The sequence below is a fragment of the Rhopilema esculentum genome, chromosome 19 (genome assembly GCF_057945365.1).
Source record: "Rhopilema esculentum isolate cy_ngs chromosome 19, ASM5794536v1, whole genome shotgun sequence".
NCBI lineage: Eukaryota > Metazoa > Cnidaria > Scyphozoa > Rhizostomeae > Rhizostomatidae > Rhopilema > Rhopilema esculentum.
The window spans coordinates 9,191,255-9,214,167 of record NC_142833.1 but is presented as its reverse complement, the minus strand read 5'-3'; the positions used below and the strand labels follow the sequence as shown (position 1 = coordinate 9,214,167).

The 22,913-nt window shown below is 36.5% G+C and overlaps 1 protein-coding gene across 1 annotated transcript; it reads right to left on the bottom strand.

Moving 5' to 3' along the window:
- Positions 1 to 5,419: 5,419 nt before the first annotated feature.
- LOC148958021 (uncharacterized) lies at positions 5,420 to 14,185 on the bottom strand. Its single transcript, XM_089114079.1, has 8 exons — positions 14,061 to 14,185; positions 10,134 to 10,322; positions 8,407 to 8,530; positions 7,143 to 7,358; positions 6,950 to 7,012; positions 6,654 to 6,719; positions 6,382 to 6,435; positions 5,420 to 6,215 (listed from the first exon to the last, which is right to left on the bottom strand). Exons 1-8 carry the CDS (start codon positions 14,097 to 14,099, stop codon positions 5,896 to 5,898), a joined length of 1,071 nt encoding a protein of 356 aa, XP_088970205.1. The 5' UTR covers positions 14,100 to 14,185; the 3' UTR covers positions 5,420 to 5,895.
- Between the last annotated feature and the right edge of the window lie 8,728 nt (positions 14,186 to 22,913).

Here is a 22,913-nt window from a genome sequence, read left to right as displayed (position 1 = left end):
CCTGAGAGAAGGGCCTTTGATTTCGAGGTGAAAAAATTAGCCCTTCGAGGCCTATTAATTAAACAGTTTTTAATTGAGGCTTCTTTTTTGGGAGCCTACACGAGAAGGCGCTTATAAAAGCAGAAGAGGACTCAGCCTGGTGGCTGATCGATGTGGCTATTTAAGGGGTTGAAGTAGGCTCCTCTTATTGTCACTCCTCGTCAATTAACACTTTATTCCAAACATAAAAAGCTATTCATTTTAGCCCGGTTTCGAGTCACGCTCTGCTTATAGTCACAACTTTTCATGTAACATTAAGTGTGACTTTAAAAGTCTTCTGTAGAGGATTTCCAGAACGCAAAGAGATAAAGCGAGGTCTAGCTGCATTTTTAGCCTCGAAGCTTCAAAAAAATCGAAGAGCTGCTTGCATATGATAGAAATGCCCTTTCAAAGATCTCCAGCTTAGCAAAAGTTGACCAAAAACTCTAAAAGAAGTGCTTTTGTTCAGGCACGTATCTTTTTTGAGCGTATCTTTCTTTAAAAAACAGTAGGAAATGAAACAAAAAGAGAACAAACAGTTTATATACTGTTTGATTATTTGATCTATTTACTAACTTTTTTAGGTATATTTCTATCATTTCTCTATTATTTACATTGATTCAGTAGACAACTTTCTATATCTGCATTTTGGATGTGTAAACATGGCCTACTGAAAATACTCGAGACAAAGAAGATGCACGTTTCTGTACAAGAAGTAAAATTTTCTCAATCAATACAACAGCTTCTTGTTATTCACATCGATATGCACTCTGAACCAAAAGTCAAAAGACATCTTTCTTTCCCCAACGTCTGTCATAACAAATTTTTCCTAAATATCATCAACTAATGCTTTTTGAGAATCGTCGAATTGTCTATTCTGAGCGGTATAGTAATTTGTTAAATTTTAGTCTAGGAGATGCCTTTTTAGCCATTCTAGAAGGCTTAATTAAAAACAATTTCTTTCGCGTCGGACCCAACCATGGTGTCACTAAACTTGATTCTTAGACCCCCCTCCCTGATTTAATTTGGTGGCGCCAACTCTGTTGTTGTGTCATTACTATTTATGCTATTCTTACCCAACTGCCCCGCTTGCACCAGTAGCAAAAATGTTTTTTTCTGGAAAGAATGGACCCCTTTATGGATATTTTTCCCAAGCTCTCTTTTAGGAGCCACAACGCCCTTGTCTTATCAATATTAAGTCACAATTTGTTAACATAGAACCAATATCGAGCAAATATTGAAACCAATTCTTCGTTAACTGTCCTCTTCTTTGAAGCAGTTCAAGCTTTCAGCTCCTTAGTCGATATCGCGACCATATCGGTATCACCTCTGAGCATACCAGCCCAGGTCCAATAAAAAATCGAGCTTTATTACGAAAAAGACTTTCCGCCAAGTGATGTCATGATATCTAAAGCCCTGAAGGGTGGGTATGGAGTATTTACTACTCGCCGAACTCTAGGTAGGATTGTACTGCACTGCGACGAGGAAGCATTTTCTGCACCCTCTGGTAAGAACACAGAAGCTGACCCTGGTATCGTTGCGAAAAAATACTAGAGTAATAAAGTCTTCAAAATGTCTTTGGAGTTTTCTTGGTGTAAAAGTGTTCAAGGATAACCGTAAAAAAACCAATAGAGAAGTAAAATCAAAAAAAGGATCCAACGTTTCATTTTTCTATATCACTCAAAAGTGCATACCAGAAATATAGCTAATGATACTACAAAGCCGAGTTGCTCAAGCATTCAAAAAAGTATTTCTAATTTCCTTTTCATTTTTCATTTCATTTTATAATATTTATACAGGTTAAAGGTTCATACATATATATATGTTTTTCAACCTGATCTGTTTAAAGATTAAAATAAGCACTAATACTACTAATAACAAAAGAAATTTACTAACCTAACCTAATTTACAATATTAGATAAAACTAAGGCTATAAAAAGAGAATGTAAAGATGAAATAAAAGTTGTCCACGACTATAGCTGTTCTTTGAAGGTTTTCAGGGAGGGGGCCAATTTAGTAGCTCTTTCTAGACTGTTCCACAGTTTTGGACCGCGATAAGAAAAAACCTTTTGGCCTTTTATCGTTTTTAGCAGCGGTATCTTAAGATCAGTTTCTGATGAACGCAGAAACCGTTCTCTATCATCCGAACATTTTGCAAATAATTTTCTCAAGCCTCAACAATTCCTCTATACATTTTGTTGAATATGTCAGATGAAAGATATTTCTTAGAATACTTAATAAGTCCAAGGGCTCGATTATCCTTGGTCTTGATAGTATCGATATGCTTGTCCCATTTGAGTTTACTGTCTATCTGAACACCTAAGTATCTTGTGTTGGTAATCATTTCAATGTCCTGATCACCTAATGAAAAAGATGGTGGAGCATCAGGCTGGCTTTCGATCTTACGGATGTTTGGACCAGAGCCTCTAACAATTGATTGCGTTTTCACAACGTTCAAGGAAAGATTGTTTGCATGCAACCAATCCTGTAGCTTCAAAAGATCTAAGTTTAGGTCATTTTGCAGGTCATCAATACTCTTTGAAGAGAGGGAAATGGCCGTGTCATCAGCATACATGCTGACATGAGATTTCTGCAAGAAAAAAGGCAAATCATTGATGTACATCAGGAACAAGAGTGGACCAAGACAAGAGCCTTGAGGAACTCCACAACCTAGTCCCCTGACATCAGAGGAGGTGCCATCTACCCTGCAGAATTGTTTACGGTTATCCAAGTATGATATGAACCAGTCATGTTCCAGGCAGGTCACTCCGTACATTTTCAGTTTTTTTCAGTAAGAATTTTATGATCAATCGTGTCCAAAGCCTTCCTCAAGTCAATAAAGATTAGACCAGCGTATTTTCCTTTATCTATATTCAGGTACCAATCATTGGTGCTAGCCAGAAGGGCTGTGGCTACCGAGAGTAAGAGTCGAAAACCAGACTGATGCTCATATAGTGATTTATTTGCATCCAGGTATTCATAAAACTGATTGAAAATTAATTTCTCAAATAGCCCAGATATGAAAGGAAGAACTGATATTGGTCTATAGCTCGACCTGTCATCCTTTGCGCCACTCTTGAAGATGGGTGCAATACGCGCTGTTTTCCATTCCTTCGGAAATTTTCCTGCAAACAATGATTTATTGAAGAGATCACACAAGGACCCACCAACAACTGGCAAAGCAATCTTCAAATAAAAGCTCACAATGCCATCGTGACCGGAACCATGCGATGTCTTCATTTTATTCAAGGTTGATGATAATTTATCTGCCATGATGGCCGAAAAAGAAAAACTTAATGGAGGAGTTTCAAACGGGTATTCACCAGACAATAGTGGATTGGCTTTCTTTGGAATTTCCTCACTAAGTTTATTCCCAATGCTGCAGAAGTACTCATTCATTGAAGATGCAATTGCTTTGTTACCCCTAATTGTTTGCCCGTCTACAGTAAGGTTAGGCACAACTGTAGTGTTCGACTTTTTGTTAATGACTTGGTTGATGGTTTTCCAAGTTTTCTTAAGGTCACCTTGAAACTGCGTGATTTTTTCAGAGAAACACTCACGTTTAAGTTTTGTTTTCAAGTTATTTAACCTGTTACGAATTTGCCTGTCGGACTCCATCAACAATTTTGAGTTGCTTTTTACAGTTCGAGTTTTTAACTTATCTCTCGTTTTAGCCAATTTGAAATAATCAGCATTCAGCCAAGGCGTATATCGATCAGACACGCGTCTTCTTAATGTAGGCGCATGCTTTTCTAGAATAAGCGAAAATATTTTGGTCCACTTGCGTACTGCATCATCAATGTCTTGAGCATCTGCTATGAATGCTTCCCAATCAACCTCAGAGAGATCTGAGAGGAAAGCCTCTGGTTGAAATTCTTGAACTGACGAGATGTAATATATTTGTGCTGCAGCCGATCAACAAAAGCGAACTGGGCTGGGGTGCTACAGTAGGGTGATGATTTTATGTTCTCTAGAACGAATAAGTCCGTGAAATTAACATCTAAGCGGACAATAAACTAAATATTATAGCAAGACCTTTGAAAATACATTAGTCCAGCACACCGATGTTTTCTTGCTCGTGTCGCTTATGCCGAACAGCGTGCAATAAATACAAGGCTTGGCAATGAAAAGGCGATGGCGATGGTTCCAGATAGGAAAGCCCATAGATCAACAGCCTGTTTCGAGGAATTAGCCAGAAATAGGTTTGATGTTTCATGCCGATTTGACAAAGAGAAGGTGGCTGTGACCTCGAACATTGCGGACCACACTCACTTAGATTTGACCAGAAAAAACTTGGAATGAATGACATGAATAAATCACAAGCAACTACAACAACATAGATGAAAACCAGTTAATAAATAACAACGGAGATTTTCATTTCGTTACTTACTGATTCAATTCAAGCAACTAGAGGTACCTATAAATCATGTTTATTTTGGAAATGGGTTCCTCCAGATTGGGGGTACAGCCAATGGCTAACATGGGCACCACAAGTGAGATAAAACTACATAAATCTCCTATAATTGTCAAAGTGACTGACATTTCCCAATCGATATGCGTCTCAACCACCGCTATTTGGAAGCTAATCCTAGAAAAAAACTCCTTATAATCTCCGTATTATATCGAAATAAGAGTAACTTCGCATGGTTTTAACCGCCACTTGGCTTTCTCTTGGGTTCCAAATGTGTACAAATTTGAAATCTACCTTAAAAGTAAAAGCGGGGGCGGGCAGTTAGTTATTCTAGTTAGCCGTTTTTCGGACATTGGGACGGTGCGTTACAAATATCCTTACAATACACAGGAAATTATCAATGCGTACTAATACAACTCAAGTCAATAAACTCAAATCAAACTGAATTTTTTCTTGTAGCAAATAAAAGAGAAAAATAGAATTTGTCGTCGATGACAAAATACATTTGTAGTACAATAATAAAACAAACTGAAAAAGTTTTTAATATATTAATCACGGAAACTGATATTTAATAACGCGTGGTCGACATTTTGGAAACATAATATATGTTCTACATAATAAACAAAATTTTCTTTGACAAAAACCATAATTAAGATGTGAAATACTGAATTAATGCATCAAATTTGTAGTGATTGGTTAACGCTTTTAAATTGTGTTGGAAGACACGAACGAGGCTCTAACAGGGAAAAAAGGACTTGTCAGTTTTCAGAAATCAAATCACAAAACGATTACGTAAAAAAATTGGGAGCTCATGCTAAAGCCCAAATGGTGTGAAACATTTTTCAAGAGATAGCAATAATCGCATCATTACCGATATATCTCTGTATTATCAATTAGAATGGCAGCCATTTCAGCTGTGGAAATAAGCAAGGCTGTAATGGTAAACAAACCCTTTACTCTTTTAATATGTTTTGAATGTCACTAGTACTAGTCTCGCATTATTAGAAAACTACATGCTTTCCACTTCATTTTGAACCGGTATGCAAAATAAGAGCTCAAGAGAAATCGTTGATGCATCTAAAGCTACAAAATATATACCTAACAAAAAACAAAAATATACAAAAATAATTTAGATTGATACTTAAAACTAATAAATCATTATTGGCAAATTCAGAAACAGTGACGCACGTGTAAATAGATTTAAAGGGCTTTATGCCACGGTGCATTTCTACTGCTCAAAGAAATTTCCCAAAATCCATAAGTTTTTACTATGTACAAGTATCATAGACTATACTCTCGACAAATTGGTATCTAACTCTATATGTAAAAACGCTTGACACGCTGAACCTTTGAAAAACCAGTCAAGCGTCGCATGGCAAATTCTTAAGAGTTATCTTGCTTTAATGTGTTATCTCTGTCCATAGAAAAATGAGTTGGCCATCGGACGCGAATTTGTTGGTGCACTTCTATACAGTGACTTCACTGCGTATCGATGTCGACTTATCGATGTTATATAGAACACTAGCCGCATCTTCTCTTGGTATCTCAACAATAATTTTATAAAGGTCTCTTACTGTTGCGTTTGGTTTACGCGTGCACCAATCCATTAGCACTGTCTCCGTAAAGTCGTTGGTGGATCTAAGCTTCCAGTTCTCTATGTCAGTTTGAGTGTATCCCATTTTCCCAGCAAGGGTTTGCCAATCCTTGTACTGCTGAGAAGGGTTTAAAAGTTTCCCCAGGTCTTGGTATACAGACGCTGGCAGTGAATTGACCAGAACATCAGGGTCTGTAAAGCAGAAAATGATATATTGAAATCCCCAGTAAATCATGTTCGTTATTTGACCAATATTACAAGCGGGCGGTATAAGCCAATCAGTTATTTGATTCATAAATCACTGTAGAGTTATCAAGCAGAGAATAGCTCTCGTGAACAAATGAAACAAAGAACATACTTTTCAGAACTCTGTACGAAGATCCACTGTAATTGTCTGAACTCAGTAGACTACCTGAAAGGAGAGCTGCATGTATTATTTTCAGTGATTCAAAGATGGGTTATTGGACGAGGTATAGGTAGTCAAGGCGAGGGCAATCCCAGTGTTTAGCATTGATCATTGTATAAAAATAGTTGAAATGAACTTCAGGAAAACCACTGCTTAACAGAGGTAATACAGGAATGCAAATAAATAAATACCTAAAATGACCAAATACCAATGCCAAAACTCACTTTGTATAGAGTCTCTATCTTCTTTTGATTTCTTCCATTTTTCTTCCAGACTGGAATAAGATGACCCTAGCATGCAAAAATTTAATAGATGTAGATACTTCTGAAATAACGATATCTCATTTTATAGCTAATAAATAGTACAGTTCTCAAGAGAAAACTGACTGAAACACATCGAAACAGAAACACATCCAAATTTTCACATGCATTTTAAGACAAAGGTCACTGGTTAAATGTGAAAGTCACTTTAACAAGATTCAGCCAGTATTAGCTTTCATATATTAGCTTTCTGTACTCACTTTCGATTTTAAAACGATCTCTTCTCCATCGAGTATCTCCATCGAGACTTGAAAACGAGGACCCTGGGCAAAATATTGCAATATTTCAGTTCTTTTAATCGACATATAACTCTAATCTAGTGAAATTATTGTATAGGGTACTAAGAATATGAGAAAATAACAAAAAAGAAGAGTAAAATATCGATAATTTTACCATCACAGAGAGCAGCGTCTGATGCCTGAGAAGCATCTGTATCATGGTACTGTTGAGAAACGTAATCACGGTACGGTTGAGGTGGTGCTTGCTGGCATAGACTTCCTCTCGTCCGATAGAACGCCCAAATCAATAACACCATCACAAGAACAAAACAAATACCAAGTGCCACTATAATCCATATATATGTTGAATGGTCCTTTCGCACCTTTTTTACTGCAAAAATTGTAACAAATTTCTTTTAAAATACACAGAAAAAGCTTATCTGAAGGCTACGAGACTGCAACCCATTTATGTCTACACGACAAATAATAATGGATCATCAAGAGGTCATTATTGCTTCTCGTTTTCGTGTGGTCACTCAACAGCTTATTAACTATAGGTAAGCCACACAAAAGTGGAACTTTATAACAACCGCCATGCCGACCGCATGTAAAGATCTTATCATAAATTTGTAGAGTTGCGTGCATATTGGCTAATTATGTGGATTTAACAGTTTTCAGTGTTTATAAACTGTTAGATTTCTGTACTTCCTCCACCCCTAATTAACAGAAGGGCTAGGAACCGCAAATTTCAAGCCAAGGAAAAAATTTTACATGGTTCATTTCAGTTCAGCTTTTTTAAATTCAACTGTATACATACATCCACGTTTAAAAAGTATAAAGAATGTAAAAGGAAGTTTAAAAATAAAAAATATTACAGAACAAATATAGAGTAGAAAAACAAGCCAGTATTTTACACAGGGTATTAGTTAAAGGTGAACTGACACGCAAAATTAACTTAACCTCAAATGAAAGCTTAACGAACATAAATATCTGAGACGTTATCATTTTTTTAATAGTCGACACAGTTTTCAATTATTGAGCGTCAAAGTTTGCCACCGAACATTTTCCGAGCACATGTAAGTTTGCCCAATTTTATCCGCATAATTGTGACGTCACAAACACCGAAGGAAGCAAAAAATAAAGTTTCCATGCATCGTTTTCTGCATTATATCAAAAAATAGTTTTAACTAAACGAGGAGAGGGCAACCCCTAGCAAATAAGATGCCTTTTTCATAATATGTAGTACTTAATTTGATTTGTTTCATTTTACTGAGTAAACCGACACTTTGTTCATAAATCTAGCTGCAAGGCACTTTGTTGTCATATTTTAAACTCTGATTGGTCAATATAGTATGGAGAATTGACAATTTTGATCTCTAAGCCTATGCTGATGTGAAACCTATGTTGGCTTATTCTATATTTCCAAAAAAGCCATTTACCTCTCTCCTTTGCAAGGCATACTGCATCATGTGTTTTGTTACACACTGATTTCCGAATTTCATTTACTCTGCATTTGGTGCATGGAGTGCAGTGGCGATTACTATCAAGTCTTGAAAATGTCCCCTGGGAAAAGAATCAATAAAACAGACAATGAATCAATAAATCAAAAGAACAATCACTTCCAAAAGTCTTGGAAGTCATGTGACTGTCAAATGTTTTGAGCTGAAAGTAGAATTATTCAGGAAAAATAGGAAAACACAGCACAAAATAATGGGTGTTTTGAGTTATTTTGAAGGCACTGTAGCTTTGACAACGTTATCTTTGATGTTATCTTTTTGCTACAGTATAACTTCCTCGGACATAAAGAACATACTGATTCAGAAATTTGAAACAATTACTTGAATTTAAATATTTTAATTTAAGAAGAATTCATTTTATTGAGAAAACCATTTATTCAACAGAGCTAAAACACCAATTAAAACACCAATATGCTATCTTTGCAGAGTAGCCATTTACGTTTCTCCTTGGCAATGCATAATGCATCATATGTTTTGTTACACATTGATACACCACCAAATATTGAAGGTTATTTAACAAATTCAATGAATTTTGGACTTAAACTAAAGAATATGTATAATTTATAATAGTCTATGCAGTGGCAGACACTCGGAAGTTCCAACCTAAGAAGATTGAAAATCAGGATATTTCTGATCATATATCAAAATCCCCATAGCTAGAGCAAACAAACAAAACTTATGAAAAATAAATTCTGATTGGTTGAAAGGCCAAAATTTTAAACAATCATCTGATTGACAAACAAAATGTATCATTCCTCATTGAAAAAGGGCTGCTAATTTTTTGCATCCCAGATAAGCTGACAAACCTCACAGATGGTCATTCTTTACTTGCACAATATGTTTTTCGTAATTGAATTTTAGAACAGATATATAAAAAAGTTCAAAAAGCCCAAGTGTCAAAAGGCTCAAACTCTCCCAATTTTGGAGGGAATCTTTCTTTTTAGGAGTTCATCTCCTGTTCTCCCAATTTCAAATCTAACCACTCATTTTCAGGAATTTTTTTATATATCTGTTATCAGGATATTTCTGATTATATATCAAAATCCCCATAGCTAGAGCAACAAACAAAACTTATGAAAAATAAATTCTGATTGGTTGAAAGGCCAAAATTTTAAACAATCATCTGATTGACAAACAAAATGTATCATTCCTCATTGAAAAAGGGCTGCTAATTTTTTGCATCCCAGATAAGCTGACAAACCTCACAGATGGTCATTCTTTACTTGCACAATATGTTTTTCGTAATTGAATTTTAGAACTGATATATAAAAAAATTCCTGAAAATGAGTGGTTAGATTTGAAATTGGGAGAACAGGAGCTGAACTCCTAAAAAGAGAGATTCCCTCCAAAATTGGGAGAGTTTGAGCCTTTTGACACTTGGTCAAATATTGGGGGCAAGCCTATTGCTTTGACAAGATGAAGTCATATTTTTCAAGTGTTTAAGAATAAAAGTCCATTATCATGTGGGGATGGAGGGGTGATCCGTCCAAAATGGCATTCTCACAGATGTTTATTGGCAGAGAAGTTACCAGACACTCTTAAGCTAGGCCTGCTCAGGTTGCCCTTCCCCTAAATAAGCCATCTTGGCTATGTTTCTGTAAAAATGTGTGTACAGGAAATAACATCATGTGGCAACCTCTTTAACTCACCTTTGAGCATCTTTCACAGACTGTGTTTGTATCACCGTTGCATGGGCACCTCACTCCTTCACCGACTCTACACAATCTGCATGTCTGGCATAACTGTTTGTTATGATTAAAGTATGTGCCATTATGACACATTGTGATATTTTTTGTGCTCTCTGGGCAATTTTCTGTTTGTATTCCAGAGATCAAAATCTGAAAACAAAACAAATTTGAACATGAAAAGGAGTATTCAAATGATACTTGCTACTGAAGTGTCTGCATTTATTGACAATAAAATAGCTAAGCATTTGGAAAGTTGTTCATTAATGTGTCTAATCATACTTTCGCTGGTAATATAACTCTTGTTTTAAACAGGTTCTGTCTGTCTGGTGAACTACTCTGTCTGGTGTTATCAGAGTGCAATGTTACTTTGATTTTTGCTCACACTTTGCAGTACCCTATTTTTTATCTGCCATTCATTGTATCATCATTCATTGTAGTTCATCATCATTTTATGGTGTGTGTAAGCTAAAGTATTATTTGTTTTTTTTGTTTTACTCATTTCTATTAACTTTGCTTTGTCACTACTTGAAACTTTGTTTCTTTTTGTGTATTTTCTTCATTAATTGATTATTATTGAACAAAAACAAGTATTTACCTAAGATATGTTGCAGAAAGGTAAATCTTTGTTTAGTTAAAGATTCAACAAGATGGTAACTGAAGGTTCTTCATAGGTTTTCAATCTTCTCTCTACACTACACCAATCTTAATTAATACAAAGAAAAAGCAACCACACAGACTTGCAAAAATAGATTTCCTACTGTGAAAAAATATTTTTCACACATTCGAGTCAGATTTTACCAATATGTAATAAAAAGTACTGATCTCATTCAATCGATTTTTAAGCAACCAAATAAGTTTTCCACAGTAAGATGCCTACCCTGTCTATTTCTAAAAACCTGCATGACTAAAATACTGCTAGGGGTGGTTCTTTCATAGCAGGAATGGCAAATAAGATTAAATAAGCCTTTAATTCAAATTTGTGGTGAATTATCTTTGTTATTTCTCAAGAGGACATCTCTTTACTGCAGTGCTAATACTGACCACTGGTTTTAGGCTTAGAAGCATTTTGATAAATTAAACCAAAGCATTATAAATAATACAAAACAGGCATGGCTGTTTGTGAATTGCTCCCCTCGTGTGCTCAGCCAAGCTAAAAACAAACTCCTTCTGTCTAGACAATACCGGCATTTTCATGCTTATGTAGAATAGATAGATTCCAAAACTGCTAGATAGAATGATAATCAGGGTCTACCAATAATCTGAAAAATGCTGCCATTATAGTTTTTCATGCAATCTGGGTTCTTCAGTAAGTGCTGCTTGATAGTGGCATTGCATGTCATTTTGGATCTGCAAGACCCAGTAGGCTGTTCTCTTTGAGAGACAGTTTTGTTTCTTATGCTGGAAGGGACCTGCTGTTTTATTCTATCCCCCAATCAACAACCTTAGGTGGCGAGAGGAGCCTGGAGGTGAGCGCGAGCTATCGCCTCAAACGTCCAAGACTGACAAATTCTCTTCAGTAACTTTGAGCGAAGGCAGCACACACAGAAAAAGTGTCTAGTCTACAATAGTCTACTTAATTTGGATGTAGTCTGCTGGAAATCCTGCTCTAGTTATCATTTGTAATGAAAGAAATAATATCTTTATCGAATTTATTTACTCAAAAGTTCAAAAAACCTTTAACAACATATTCCTAAATCTATGACATTTTGGTTGATGCAATCTAATGCAGTGTTATTAACATCTGGGGAATGGTTCCAGGTTAGCTATTCATAGACATATGAAAATAGAAATAAAGGAGGGCTACTTGTTTTTTAATAGTTAAGGAAAGCAATCTACCCTTTAACATTTGAAGGGAGCCTGGAGGGGAGCAAGAGCTATAGCTCTCCTCAAGTTGCCAGGCCTAGGGATGGTTCTTTGATAGTAAAGGTACCTAGGGATGTGCTTTGAGCAAGGGTATACTTTTTATAATACTAGTATAAAAGATACCTTTAATTTGTAATTTTGGTCCAGCCAAGGCCTAGCCAAGGGGATCATATCTGACAATTACTGTTCTTGGGAACAGCCTTTGAAAGTAGGAATTTTATCCTGAGAACCCATTTTTGTTGATATTAAAATAGTAAATGAAAGAAAAGATATAGGACATTTCCAAGTTCAAACCAACACGTTTGTGATATCTCCTATTTCAAATTGCTTGGAAAGGAGTCTAGCCAAGGGAATCATTCTTTCAAGACCCCCATAACAAATTAAACCAAGAACCCCTCCTGCGGTTACTTGAGTGAAGATCCCTTATAAGGATGCTGATTATAAGTTCATGAAATCTGATTACAATATTTCACACAAATAAATTCAAATATGGTCAAGGCCAATGTCACTAGATAATATTTTTTATTAATCTTTATGTGCGTGAGCATTTGCTGAATTTAAAGGGAACTCACAAAGGAAAATAATAGCATATTTTTAATTAGATACCAGATTACTGAGTCTAAATTATAAGATTATACCATATTTCTTGAAAAAAGGCATCATAAACATCCCTCCACTCGATGTGACCATGTAGTGATTCAACTTAGGCCACTGAGTTACTTTTGTACAATCTATCATTGATTTTTCTACATACCTACCCAATTCTATATGCATTATTCTCTATGCTAATTACACTTTATTTTTAACCTAGTTCATCACATCACTGTTAGCCACCAAGCACATCTTTCTCTTTGTATATCACTCAATTAAGTTTGCCAGTTTTTTAAAATAACAATATGCACTTTCATAAATATTATAATCAGTCAGCTGAAATCATGTTATACACTGCACAAACAATTTGTATCTCTCTGGCGCTGTGTCTATTGCACGTTCAAAAAATTCACTGGTTGGAAACAGCAGATTAGTTGTTTAATGGAAATTTCAGTCAATCATCAATTGATGTTCTGATGAACACTAAAACCACACCTCCTGATTCCTATGCCTGGAATTACAGAGAGCTGGCAACTCTCCTCAGTCTGAGGGAAAGTTTGGTCATGTCAGAGACACAAACCCAGGATCCTTGGGTCTGCAGTCAACTAGCCACTGAGCCATCCTTGCACCTACCATTAAAATTTGTGACTTTCAGACAAAAAGTGAAACTAGTAATTCTCATTTTTCATATTTTAATAAATTGATTTGTAGCATTTATAACTGGCAGTCCTGATGAAACCTGGACACATAGACCTAGTTGGCCGTTTGTTGCAAATTTTCGCCACACAAATTATCCCACTTGTATTAAAGCATACATAGGCTTTAGTTGGTGTCATATAAAGTGTACGCTAGCTGGGACAAAAAGGCTTATTGACGATCCCATATAAACAGGTGCAGCCGATCCTTGGCAGTGTTGCAATGCGCTGGATTCCATAAGTTATGAAAAAATTGCGGAAACTAAATTTTTGCGACTGCTGTCGAACGCTGTACGAACAAAGCACTTAAATTTTTTTGCAGTCAAACAATACAGATAGCCTTTTCTATGGATGCAATCGGCAACTGAGTTTGCAACTGCTTCCTTTGTTCAAATCTATCAGTGAGACAGCTGAGTGTTTCTTGTTCTAACGTCTGCCTTAAACATGGCAGCTTAATCTTTGAAGTGCGGGACGTGTTGGGTCCTGTCTGCACAGAGAGATCACTCAATGAAATATAATCCATTCACAGTGCACAATCTTAGCATAGAACAAGATCATGAAATTTATCAATCAAAGCTAAATTTCAATGTGAGACTATGGCTGAGAAGACATTAGGCCTGTTAACATTAGGCCTGTTTTAATCACAGACAGGCAACGGCTTTGATTTCAGCTGCTTTGGTGTCTATGATTCCCCTAATAGCTGGAACGGTAAATTACACACTAAATAAAATTTACTTACATTTACTGTCAAAATCACAAGGCAGTTGAACCAGTCCATGGTGACCAAGATCCGATGTGCAAAACTGCGAAGAACTCCTTACAAAAAATTTAATAATAGATGTGCTCCATCGCAGCGCAGATTTTCATAAACTTACCCACCTGCAAATCTTAATTGCGTAATCTAAAACTTATTCAGTCGGTAACATGGAATAAAAAAGTCAGTTTTTCCTGAGATTCTGGCCCACCACCGTATTATTCCCTGTTCTGCTTGTGGGAGACAAATTCTTGGAGGCCGTAAGGAAATGGCTATAAACAGGGGCGGACTGGCTAATTATTTTGGCCCGGGCAAATTTTGATCAAACCGGCCCACAATAATAGCAAAAAAAAAACTCCTCGGAAAATACAAGTAAATGTTAGTCTGTAATGAAAACAAGTTTTTAAATTCAGTAATTTTGTTTATGGATGAATGCTGGTTAACAGAATATGGTTAACGGAACATGTTAAATATGTCATATGCTGACTAAACAGTAAATAAAAAAAATTGTAACTTCTTGGTTTGACTCTGATTCTAAATACAGGAACTTATATGTTGATAATGCTATCGTTCTGGATGTCATTTAACAGGTGCTTTTCTAAGAACATTAACATGAAGGACTCCAGGTTTGGCTGCGAAAAATTACTACGTAACCTGTTCTTTATTTATTTAAAGTGGAAAGGCTTCTATCACACTCCACTTGTGACAAATAATTTTCTAATCCTCCGGAAAACCACAATGATTTTCAGCAACCCAAAAATATCAATTTGTCAATTTCTGACCCCAAAAAGAAAACATGGGCACCCCTGTTGAAATTTTATCGTGTAGCACCTTACCATACTGTTGGGCAGGGGGTGCATTTGACTTATGATAGTTGGGCCTAATAAACTTTCCATAACTTGTTTTAGTTTATTGAAAGGAGCAAGAGCAAGACCCTGCTGTTTTTTGTGATGTTTGTGGCTTTTGCTTGATAAAAAATCTTTGTATCGTAGCTGAATCCTTTTTTTAAGTCTCGCAGCTATTCCTCGCGAAATTTCTATGCACCACCTTTGATTGAAGTCTTCTTGCTCTTCCTCGTTCTACGTATGTCCTCTTTATTGCTCCAAATCAAAGAGCAAATCGCTTAGTGAACTCTAATAACTTTTAAATTTATTACATTTAGCAATAGCTTGTGCTCAGGCAAAAACATGACCAGCTTCAAGCAAAAGCTAAGTAAGAAGACATCAAGGCAGGTTAAAATCTTATGTATCGCCTTGAAACAGGGGTGTTACAGTATAGTATGTCGCCAATAAGAAAATACCATCAAGAGAAAATATAACAATAACATGTTTCCTGAAGAAGTGTGTCTGGGCTGAATGAATTCATAATGAATTCATAATTTTAATGGTTCTCGAGTACTTGCATGTATATTTATTATTTCCCACAATTCAAATTCAAGTGTCTCTGAAAATTCAAGGCAAACAGATCAACGCGTGGGTATACTTTTTAAGCTAATTTATTTTTTTGCACTTTTATCAGCCGGCCCTCAAACCGACCGGCCCTTCGGGCGATCGCCCGAATAGCCCGACCAGCCAGTCCGCCCCTGGCTATAAAAGTTTCCAAGCGAGACGTCATAATTAATCTATTTTTAGAATTCTTGACTTTTGAACACATGGAGAACACCATCTAATAATACTTCTGTATATGCGCAATCAGCACAGTATCTTAAAAACTTGGTGAGGTAAGGGCAGTGAATTTGAAGTTTGCTAACGGAATCCTGTTAATTTTTCTTGATTCGTATGGTGTTAAAAAGGTAGCACGTGTTGCCTTCATCATTAATGGGAAACGAAGAAGTATCGATTCACTGTCCTGCCCGTAGTTTTAAGCTCAGGTGATCTACTTCATTAATTTGCCGCCCAGGGGTGTGCCCGGGTAAGGTAAAAATGAAGGCAACAAAACAGAATCCCTCTTTTGACAACAAAGGCAAGAATGCAGCAGAAATGGCATTTGCTGTTTGGCTGAGTCAAAGAATATTCGCGTTTTACAAATAGTGACTTTGGCTATTCTGTGGTTGTTTCGTGTGTGTTGACATTGTTAGTTTGAGTAGACGGATTGTTGCACTACTCTACCTACTTTCCAAAAAATATTTGAGGATAGATATTATCAAGAGACATTGCATTTTTCATCATATACGCACAGATACTTATCTGGTACGGCGAGACATTCAAGAAACTAAAGCATTGGGCTGGTAGAAAGTTTCTTGAATATTTTGACCATTCTCTTAACATTAATTCTTAATAGCGAGAAGTAAAAAAAACGTGAATTGAAAAATCTGGGTGTGCGCTTTACTGAGAAAGATGCATGTCAAATGTATAGTGGCAGGAAACAACTGCGATCAACGTGAGAACTGTTGAGCAAGATTGGAAAAATCTAACCGCAAATTTCAAAATTATCTCTCCTTCGATATTCAGGTAGCAGTGCTTCCTAACTAATGATACACTGTGCCTACTTTTGGTTATGAGCTGCTTCTCATAAAGATATAAATACATTTGAGTTGGTGACAAGCCTTGGTCCTGAACTGAAGTCACTGTCTTGTGTGCAGGGGCGTAGCTAGAGAGGGTGTAGGGGTTGAAATACCCCAATATTTTATGAGCTAGTCATTAAATCTTCAGGTGGATCAGGAAATCCTTAGATTGTCGGTAAAACCATCTATGGATAGGTAAAATAGCCCATCAATTTTTCGTCACCTATTTCTTCGTTGGTAAATTTCACTACTGATGACCCTCCATGCCCATAATCTCGAAGGTGAAGCTACGCCACTGCTTTCGTGTATTTGTACTGGAAGAAAATATGTTTCATTCAAACGTTGAATAAGTTGCATTTCTGGATGACTAAACAAAACTAATTTTTAGAGAAATTTAGACAACCAAGCTCTTGCAAAATTTTAGTGAAGTAACTTTTCTGATTCCCGAGAAAAAGTTCTTTAATAAACCACACACAGTTTATCTCCAATTTCAGCTGATTTTTATGGAATTTTTGCTCTGCATACATTTTGCTGTGGATGTCAAGTGAACTGTTGGCTCCATTGTTGTCCATTCAATTGAGTTTTACGCCAAGAAGGGGCTAACTTTCCATATGAATTAACATATTGTATTCTAAATAACGGTAATTTTAGGCGAACCGTTGGTTTCTTGTATCTTTTTAAGGACAGATTTTTTTCAGAATTTTTTTCCAAGACACATTTTTCAGAGTTTTATCACAGGGCAGGATCATAAAAATTTTTCTGCCAGGCACATTCACATTATTTTTGTTTCGAGGTTATTCGAAATTATAATCAAGCTTATTCGTAACCTTCTCTACGAATATGTTGAATCAAATAGGTACTTTTTCAAGGAAATGTACAAACAATATTGGTTCGTAAGTACTCAAAATTGGGACATTTATTGCCATTACTTTCATTGATCTAAAAACTGTGCTCTCTTGACACAGTCAGCCATCATTGCACGGTCAGCATAATTACGGGATCAAAGGGAATGAATATCATTTTCTTAGCCTCGTTCTGTTGGCGCTTAATTAGTTACATGCAGCTCTGACACCTCCGATATAGCTGAGATCGAAATAGGGGTACTCCAAGGACTACATCTCGGGCCGCTTTTTTCTATTATTTACATCAATGGATTTAAAAGGGCAAAAACGACAATATATTCTGATAATGGAGCAATCCTATTCTCACTATCTGACAAAGAAAAAGGTGCTGTTGTCAATGCAGAACTTGCCTGCCTTATGGATGACAAGCTTTTCAGCATTGTCAAGACACATGTCATGACTAGATAGATGATCGTCGCAAAAGCTGAGAAAAATTGACACACCAGTCGCACCTATCCCTCATTTTCAAATAAATGGAAATGATATCAACTTTCCGAAGTAATTATCTTTGCCTTACGATTAATGATAATCTAGAATGGGAAAACTATGTTGAATGTACACAGTAGAAGATCTTTAGAGCAATTTGACTCTATTAATATGCGAGACATTATTTCTAAGGTGATTAAAAAGAATTATCTCAAACTACTTCAGAACCCCATCACGATCACTGTCACTCAGCTCCGGAATGCTGTCGGGTAACGTCACTTCAGAAACCCGAACAAAAATTACAGAACAAAGCTGCTAGAATTGTCTTGAATCTTTCTCAAAATACATTGTGGCTATTAGCATATATTTGAAATAGTGTATTTTTGTGTCCATTAGTGCATGGTTTCAAATGTTTTCTTCAAGATTAGATATAAGATTTACATAAATAACTTATAGTCTCGTTGTTTTATAAAGCGTGTTCTTATGAAAAAGAGTACGCCATACACACACTCCTGACCGTTGGCTTTTGTATCAAGAAAATAGAATGCTCTTAAAGTTATAGAATTGCTTAAGTCATTTCACGTGCTCCAATTTACGGAAGACTGTGAGCTTAAAAGTCAATTATAACTTTGAGATTTGACGGAAAAAGGCAGCTAAACTGACTATATTAGAAGGCAGCGAACCGGTTAAATTTTGACAGGAACCCTTGGTATCGATTTTCTTACAGCCTTTGACACCATAATAAGTCATTTTGAATATCATGAACAAACTCCCAATTTGTAGAAGAGCGCGCAGAGAGCAAGTTTGGTTAACAGATGACCTTCGAAATGGAGGGTACGAAATGATAGCTTTCTTGGTCTATACAAGTGTTCCACAAGGCTTACTGTTTTTTTCCAGAGTCCAGAAAACATTACGGTTGCACGGTCATTGACCGGAGGAAGGTTTGAGAAACAATAGAAATTTGGAGGAAGGTTTTGCTAAAATATAATTTTAAAAAACAATTCAGACAACTTATTTTGCACTTTTTTCTTCGTTACACTTTTAAAACACACGTTGAATCTGTCGCAGAGTTGATTGGTGGCAGGAATAGACACAAAATTTTAGGTCCACGCCCTTTTACGGCAAGTGAATATATATGAAAAAAGCATATTGTTCGTGTTCCATGGTGTTTTATTTTTCAATTTATACTATATCATTTTTCCATCGAATTTATCAGTCTACAATTAAAAAGAAATATTATTCTTGAGCTGTAATGTGATTGTTATTTTAGCAAAGTTTTATCATCTGCATTAATCACCGCCACTCCCTAGCCACGCCCTGTCACAGGGGATTGTTTGAAAAATCGGAGGAATTTTGACCGTAAGTATGTTGATGACTTTTCTGGAATGTGCCTTTTTCATAGAAACGAGGCTCAATGGATGTCTGCGCACCCCTCGATTATCGCGCATGGAGATGTCACTGCGCATGGAGATGCCACTGCGCATGGAGATGCCACTGCTCTATTCATTTCATCTGAGTTTGTACATATAAAAAGAAAGGTGTGCAAGGATATTAACAGTGCCGACAAATGGATAAAGGGAAAATAACCTATTGCTCTCCTGCATCAGCACGAATCTGATCGAATAGTGAATTTGTTAAATCGGTGTGATCATTGTGCGACTTTGTGAATATGTGTTATGAAATCACATGATTCTTACCGATGGGCCACGATTTGGGGTGCAATTACCCTGGGTACCAGACTCACTATATATTACCGTGCAATTACCCTGGGTACCAGACTCATTCAGACTCCAGACTCTCTATTTTATTTTATATATAGTGAGTCTGGTACCCAGGGTAGGGTGCAATACACCTTCCCACTTGAAAATTATCTTGGCCACGTAGCACTTTATTATTTTTGCAAATGCATTTTCATAGATTAAGCCCCCCCCCCCAAAAAAACTATTTCCTATATGTCTTCTACATGAAAACGCAAATCAGAGCTGTATGAATCGTTTATCCGAACACACTGATTTCGTCTTTTGAGATAGGAATTAATTAGAACTAGAGCATCTTCATTAAACCCATACGAATGTAGTTTGGCGATAAGCAAATCATATGGGATACAATCGAAAGCTTTCGAAAGATCCATTAAGACTGCACCAACGAAATAGCCATTGTCAAGGCTAGTCTTCAGGGGCAAAAATACCGCGGGGAGTGTGGGGGGGGGGTGACACCCCTCCTAATCTAAAAAATAGTCGATTTCGCAGGGCGCCAAGAAGAGCTTTGTTGCAACGCAGAAATGTCATCTCTGAAGTTCGTAAAGGGCTGTTTAGGAATTTTGAAATGTAAATATCATATTTGTTATGAACCTACCTTCCTGACATTACATGTTAGAGAACGGAACAGGTATGTGAGGAAAAGCTCCGTTATTTGCAAAGCGAAAGCATGTCTTACCGAAAGTCACAGCCAATGGATGCAATGATTAATGCATATGTTTATGAGGGCAAGGTTGAGTCCATACAAGTTAATTTAAGTTGTAAATTATTTTCATAACAGGCACGGCGTCACTGGGGGGAATAGGGGATGAGGGCCCCCACTTTGTTCAAGATAAGAATTTTCTATCATTTTTTCTATTACTTTTTAACAGTGCATGAAATAAAAAGAGAATAAACTATTAAGATGCCGATTTTGTTTGATCTAATTACTAACTTTTTCACGTATATTTTTATTATTTTTCTTTTATTTGCATTAATTCAGTAAATCATTTTCTGTATCATTGCAATGTTTTAATTATGGATGTGTAAACATGGCCTTCTCAAGACAAGAAACTGCACATTTCTGTTCAGGAAATAAAATTACCCCAATCAAAACAACATCTTCCTCTGTCATTCACAACTATGTACAGTCTGAAACGAAAGGTTGACGTTTCTTTTCTTCCCCAACGTCTATCACTAGAGTTTTAGCATGACATGCCCCTCCCTATTTTTCCCAATGAACAATAATCAGTTTTTCAGCACAATAGTATTTTACTAAAATTTAGTCGGAAAGATGCTTTTTAGCCCTATTACAAGGTATAATTTCAAAATTTTTCTTCACGTCCGACCCAGCCATGGTGGGTCCTCCTATATCACACAACATGATTCTTAGTCCCCCCGGGCTCAATTTCGTTGCTTCGCTCATATACTGCACCAAAAAATCATATGCCACGAGATAGAAGCTTTATTATCAAAGAAAATCAAATTTGACATATAATTTACGCTCACGTAGAGAAATAGATATTTCATAGGCAATGAAGTTTCAAGTTTGTTTTTATTGCTTAGAAGTTTGTCCTTGGTAAAGACCAGTGTACACTGAAGAAGCTTTCACTAGTAACCTATAGAGTATAGACAAACCTTTGCTACGAGGTCTGCAGGGCATCACTCAGTTTTGCAAGGCAGAAACCCTTTTCACCCCCCAAACCTACTGGCCAAGTTACGCCCCTGCTAGTCTTCCAGTCTTCTATCAAACGTATCAAAACATGTTGGGTTGCATACGTTTGTCGATACGCAGCAATGAAGACTGAAAGCGGGAAATCTAAATGTTGAGCCAATTGATTTTTTTAAATTTTTTTATATATCTTTGAAAAGGTATTGAGAACACTAAATGGGCGGAAATTTCTTTCTAATGTACGATTTGATTCCCCTTTATCTAGTGGGCAAACTGCCGCTTTTTTGCATCGTTTGGGAAACGGAAATTTCGAATGCTACAGTTTATTGCCGTAGTTAAAGTGTTCGTAAGTTCATTCGCAGTTAAGGATACAAGATTCGGGGGAATTTGATCTTCACCAGTAGATTTCATGCCATCCAAGGGTTTTAATAGTTTTGCAATTTCTTGACTGCCTATCTCTTGAAAAGTGAAAGTAGCCAGGACTTGCTCTGGGCTTTGAATAATAGCTAGGACACTAGAATGGTTTTTATACTAATCAAGAATCAAGCGAACGATTTGGCGGTCGTCAGAAATTCCGGTATTTTCTGCAAGGCATATAATGTGCAAAGAATCACATGCACTTTTTAGAAGCCTCTGTTTCTTCTCTTGCTCTGAATTGGCAGCATATGGTTTTGTTCTCTTCCTTCAACTTTTCTTTTCCATCACAAGGGAAAGAAGTACTCTTTAGCTTTAAAATTAGTTCACCTGCAAGGCTAGCAAGTTTATTCATGACAGGATTAAATCATCGACTTATTTTGCCTTCACTGGCAGCACTTTATTGTCCTGAAATAGCTTTGTTCTCATTTTTTTACCACTTTCAGAAAAACTGAAGCTTTTTGCTGTGGCTGTCTTTAAAATTCTTTCAGCGTATTGGCAGCACCAATGTCTGAGGATTTTAATGTGATTTATGCTTCACACAAACTTGCAAACATTGGTCCAATGCCCATCCTTACTGCATGAAGAGTTCTCACAAACTTTGACCAATTTTGCCTTTGTTGTCTTGAGTTTCATTACCATTTGATTCTCTAGATGGGGTATGAACTTTTTTCTATTTTTGCAATAGGTTATCAAGATTTTTAGAGGAAATTGCAAGGGGTGTGAAAATCTCTAAACTTTTAATGATTTTAATGGTTTTATTGTTTTGTAAGTTTTTACTTTTCATTTAACTTTAATAACAGGGCTCTAGCGATAACAGTGTTATTTTTCACTGATAGAAGATCCTGATAGAAGATTCGCGAGGGCATATGTTACTACGGAGGACCGCAGTTTAGATATGCCCTCGCAGTCGTACGAATGTCTTACGGATTTAACAAAAAATAGACTTCGGGAAAGACTAAAAAATCGCAAACACATGACTAAAAACAAAAACTCGAGACCGAAAACGCGAACGCGACAGAAAATACAAACGCGACTGAAAATGTAGACACAGAATTTCTGATCTGCACTGTTTTTGACGAAATGCAATTTTTAGAAAACATATAGTAGATGATTATTTCTGGAAATGACCCCGTTAGATTGAAACCAGACTGGTAAGTTTCTCGAAGCTTGTGGCAAAAATAT

What these genes read in the sequence shown, in the direction of transcription:
- LOC148958021 (XM_089114079.1), bottom strand. Translation starts at nt 14,099, where the DNA reads ATGGACTGGTTCAACTGCCTTGTGATTTTGACAGTAAAT. An exon ending in TCTGTGAAAGATGCTCAAAG is followed by an intron (nt 8,531 to 10,133) that starts GTGAGTTAAAGA and finishes TTCTTTTCCCAG; the next exon opens with GGGACATTTTCAAGACTTGA. An exon ending in AGATCGTTTTAAAATCGAAA is followed by an intron (nt 6,720 to 6,949) that starts GTGAGTACAGAA and finishes TTTGCATGCTAG; the next exon opens with GGTCATCTTATTCCAGTCTG.